Here is a 4,618-nt window from a genome sequence, read left to right on the forward strand (position 1 = left end):
ACTCTTAAGGTGGGAGAACATGATCAAAATAAATGTATAAAACATGTTTCCCAGTTTTTCTACCTTATCAGTTATCAGTTATAGGATAGTCTCTTGAAGAACTTTATGGCTCAGTTCCACTCTAACTTTCTTCAATTCCTTAATCCAACTTTTTTTATATTTATTTTTATTTATTTATTTATTTATTTATTTATTTATTTTTTGAGACAGAGTCTCACTCTTGTCGCCCAAGCTGGAGTGCAGTGGCACCATCTGGGCTCACTGCAACCTCCGCCTCCCAAGTTCAAGCTATTCTCTTGCCTCAGACTCCTGAGTAGCTGGGATTACAGGCACTCTCCACCACGACAGGCTAATTTTTGTACTTTTAAGGAAAGACAGGGGGGTTTCATCATGTTGGCCAGGCTGGTCTCGAACTCCTGACCTCAGGTAACCACCCGCCTCAGCCTCCCAAAGTGCTGTGATTATAGGCATGAGCCACCGTGCCAGGACGTTTTCCAGTTTTTATGGTAAAGTTGTAATTTGTAGCAGATTCTTAAAATGGTCTTTTAGAAAAACACAAATTCTTTTGTAATACATCCCAGAAGACTTCTTTCACCTGCTGGTTTCTGAGAGTATAAATGAAGGGATTTAGTAAAGGGGCAATTGAGGTATACAGCAAAGCTACACCTTTGGATACAGTCACTCTTTCTTTTGCAGATGGTTTAATATACATAAAGATACAGCTACCATATGTCATGGAGACAACAATCATGTGGCAAGTACAGGTGGAAAATGCTTTGCTCCTTTGCTGCGCAGAAGAGAATTTCAGAATGGTCTTAATAATGCAAGTGTAAGAGAGAATCACTAATACCAGTGTGACCACAAGTGTCACCACAGCTAAGGTAAAAGACATCAATTCTAGGACGTGGGTATCTGTGCAGGAGATCTGCAGAATAGGAGAAGTTTCACACATAAAGTGGTCAATAATTTTGGAAGCACAAAAATCCAGCTTGAGTCCCATGACCAATGGGGGAAATATGATTAAGAATCCAGTTACCCAAGAGCTAAGTACAAGTTGGTAGCAGACTTTGCTGCTCATAATGATTGGATAATGCAGTGGTTTGCAGATGGCAATGTAGCGGTCATAGGACATGGCAGCCAGGAGGTAAAATTCAGTAACTCCCAGTAAAAGGATAAAAAATAATTGAGTTGCACAATTATTATAAGAAATGGTTTTGTCTCTAGTCACAATGGTTATCAAGAATCTAGGAATACACACTGTTGTGAATATTATTTCCAAAAAGGAGAAATTACAGAGAAAGAAATACATTGGTGTCTTGAGCCGGGGATCCAGCAGGGTGAGGATGATGATGATGAAGTTCCCCATCAGGCTCAAGGTGTAGTTGAGAAATAGAAACAGGAAAATCACAATTTGCAACTGTGGGTCATCTGTCAATCCTAGGAGAATGAACTCTATTTCCATTGATTGGTTCTTCATTTTTCTTTTGTGATCCTTATCAAATCTACATAGAAAGGGAAAAACAAAATTTATACATATGTATACATATATGTATTTCTAAAGCAGAAAAAATATCTTTTTAAATTTATCCATGTGCAAATGGTTTCTCCAGCCTGAAATTGCAGATGACACATAATTACATGCCATAGGTGAATTCAAAATTTGCTCTAATCTACTAGTTCTCTTTATAATATTCCTCACAAAGTTTCTTCCAGAACTTGAATAATATATATTTTTGGTAAATATGAATTTTAGCTTGTCACTGTCAGATGAACTCTACTCTGCATTTGTAATTTAAACAAAATCATATTAATATTTAAAATTTTTTTCTCTATTATTTCTAACATATCTGTACAAATTATACTGTTAGTTTGTCTTTTTATAATGAGTATGAGGATGATGTTTCAAAACCAGGATTTAGGGTTAAATTATAATTCCTGTGCTGATCAATGACTATGGCAGTATTGATCCAATAAATAAAGATCCTCATTTCAATAGTTTTGATATTTTCTTTGCATTGAGAATACACCATATTATTAACATTATTTTTATTGGCACTTTTCTATATTCAAACCAACAGTCATTTAAGAGCTTATGGGACAAATAAATGAAAACATGATAAAATAAAGAAGTTATATATTTTAATAAAAAATTGTGTCTTCTTTTCAATTAACCTTTTTGAAATGTCATTTTATTAGTGTGGCTACATAATTTCGGCTATTTTTTACTTCCTCCATATTCTTTATAACACCATTGAAAAACCCTGAAGAAATACTACTTTCTATCCTTTCTACATATAAGAATTCTATTTAGTCTCAGTTCATACTATTTTTATGTTATATTAAATGCGTCAGTCTACTTCATTATATTGATGCAATGGTATATGAATAAAACAGATTACAACACTGATTAGTATATAACTATAAAATTAATGTACTATTAAAACACATTTATAAAGCATGAAAATTCAGTAGCCAAATTTAACTCCATGAGTTGCACTTACTGTACATTTGCCTTCATTTCTGATTTTAGACTAAGTTAAAATTATAGTTGACTGACCTTTTTTGGATCTATTATTCATTTCTTTCTGTGTGCACGGAAGAGATGCATGCTAACATAATTAGTGACAAGTCTACTCATTTTATGACCACATTTTATTATCCAATAGGCATATTTATTACCAATGATTTTTGTGGGGAGAGGCAATGTGTACATATTGTGTTTCTGTAGAGAATTTCCACATTTCCTCAACTTCATCCTCACTATAAAGATTGAGACTCAGGTATTAATAATTGTAATGGACATCTATCTTTCTTTCCAAGTAACTTAAACTTTGTGAAATTTTGTTATTACAATTGAGATTGCCATCACTCAAAGCCTCAAACAAGATAGATATATATTCTTTGAAATAAAATAAGATTGGGAAGTGAAAATTAAAATCAAGAAATTATTTGATGAAAGATAAACAATTATCGCAAGAAAGAGATATTGTATATTACCAATTGTGCATTTATAAAATGCTGGAATTTTATCGTTTTTACTTACTATAGACTCAAGGGAATCTATTGAAATAAAACAAAGACAAACTTTTCTCTAGGGGTCAGTGTTACAGAAGCACTAATTATCAGCAATAAAAGACACCAGTCTAGGCTACTTTAGCTGAAGAAAAAGTATCCCAGAGGAGTATTGTAAGTGATTTAGAAAAATCAATGAGATATTTAAAAGTAACATCAGCAGTTCACTGTCCAGGGCAACATTGGACCATCTCAAACTGGTTTACACATATATCGGAATAAACTACTGATACATAAAAAACAAGAATCTTAAAAATGGTATGCTAAGTAAAAGAAACAGATACAAATGATTTATAATCACATAAAAGTACTATATGGTTTCATTTATATGATTCTGGAAAAGATCAAAACTACAGGAACAGATATTTGATCAGTAGTTCCAGAGGCAGAAAATTAGCTACAGTAGAGATTAGCTACAGAAGTTCCCGAAGGGAACTTTTTACGATAATGAAAATGTTTTATATCTTGATTGTGGGGGAATTGCATGACTATATATATTTGGCAAAGCACATCAAATGATGTACCCACAAAAGGTGAACTTTTTCATTAAATTCAACCTCATTCATTAACTATTAAAATTATTTCTATATTATTTGCCTTTTTTTAACAGGCTATTTAGAAGACTACTTAGGTCTACACTGGCCCATAAGATAGATATATATTAGATATAGATATAGATATAGATATAGATAGAAATATATGGAGAGAGAGAGAAGAGAGTTGATTTTATACATGCTATATCAACAATGATGCATTGAACATGGGAGTGCAGATATAAATTTGAGATCCTGGTTTCAATTCTTTTGGATGTGTACCTAGAAGTGGGATTCCTGGATCTTATGATAGCTCCATTTTAATGTTTTTCCCCATGACTGCACTGTTTTCCATTCCCAACAACAATGTACAATAGTTCTAATTTCTCCACATTCTCATGAACAATATCTTTTATTTTAAAAGGAAAACATTTATTTTAGGTTCAGAGTTACATCTGCAGGTTTGTCATATAGGTAAATTGCATATCATCGGAGTTTGGTGTACAGATTATTTTGTCATCCAGGTAATAAACATAATACCCAACAGGTAGTTTTCAATCCTCACCCTCCTCCCACCCTCTACCCTCCAGTAGGCATTGGTGTCTGTTGTTACCTTCTTTGCATCCATGGGTACTCAATGTTTAGCTCCCGGTTATAAGTGAGAACGTGAGGTATTTGGTTTTCTGTTCCTGCATTTGTTCACTTAGGATAATGACCTCCAGCTCCACCCATGTTGCTGCAAAGGACATGATCTTGCTCTGTTTTTATGGCTGTGTAGTGTTTCATGGTGTATATTACAACATTTTCTTCGTCCAGTCTATCATTGATGGGAATTTAGATTGATTCCATGTCTTTGCTATCATGAATAGTGCTACAATGTGCATATACATGCATATATCTTTGTGGTAAAACAATTTGTATTCCTTTGGGTATTTACCCAATAGTAGGATTGCTGCGTCGGTGCTGGGATAACTGGCTAGTCATATGCGGATTGAAACCACATCCCTTCCTTA

General features: G+C 33.7%; 1 protein-coding gene across 1 annotated transcript; it reads right to left on the bottom strand.

The window, feature by feature from the left end:
• Positions 1-229: 229 nt before the first annotated feature.
• Positions 230-2,808, bottom strand: LOC129010312 (olfactory receptor 6C6). Its single transcript, XM_054444350.1, has 2 exons — positions 2,558-2,808; positions 230-1,502 (listed from the first exon to the last, which is right to left on the bottom strand). Exon 2 carries the CDS (start codon positions 1,475-1,477, stop codon positions 533-535), a length of 945 nt encoding a protein of 314 aa, XP_054300325.1. The 5' UTR covers positions 1,478-1,502; positions 2,558-2,808; the 3' UTR covers positions 230-532.
• Between the last annotated feature and the right edge of the window lie 1,810 nt (positions 2,809-4,618).

The sequence above is a fragment of the Pongo pygmaeus genome, chromosome 10 (genome assembly GCF_028885625.2).
Source record: "Pongo pygmaeus isolate AG05252 chromosome 10, NHGRI_mPonPyg2-v2.0_pri, whole genome shotgun sequence".
NCBI classification, from domain to species: Eukaryota; Metazoa; Chordata; class Mammalia; order Primates; family Hominidae; genus Pongo; species Pongo pygmaeus.

Excerpts from the sequence above, each read along its gene's own strand:
- LOC129010312 (XM_054444350.1), bottom strand. The coding sequence starts at position 1,477 with ATGAAGAACCAATCAATGGAAATAGAGTTCATTCTCCTAGGATTGACA.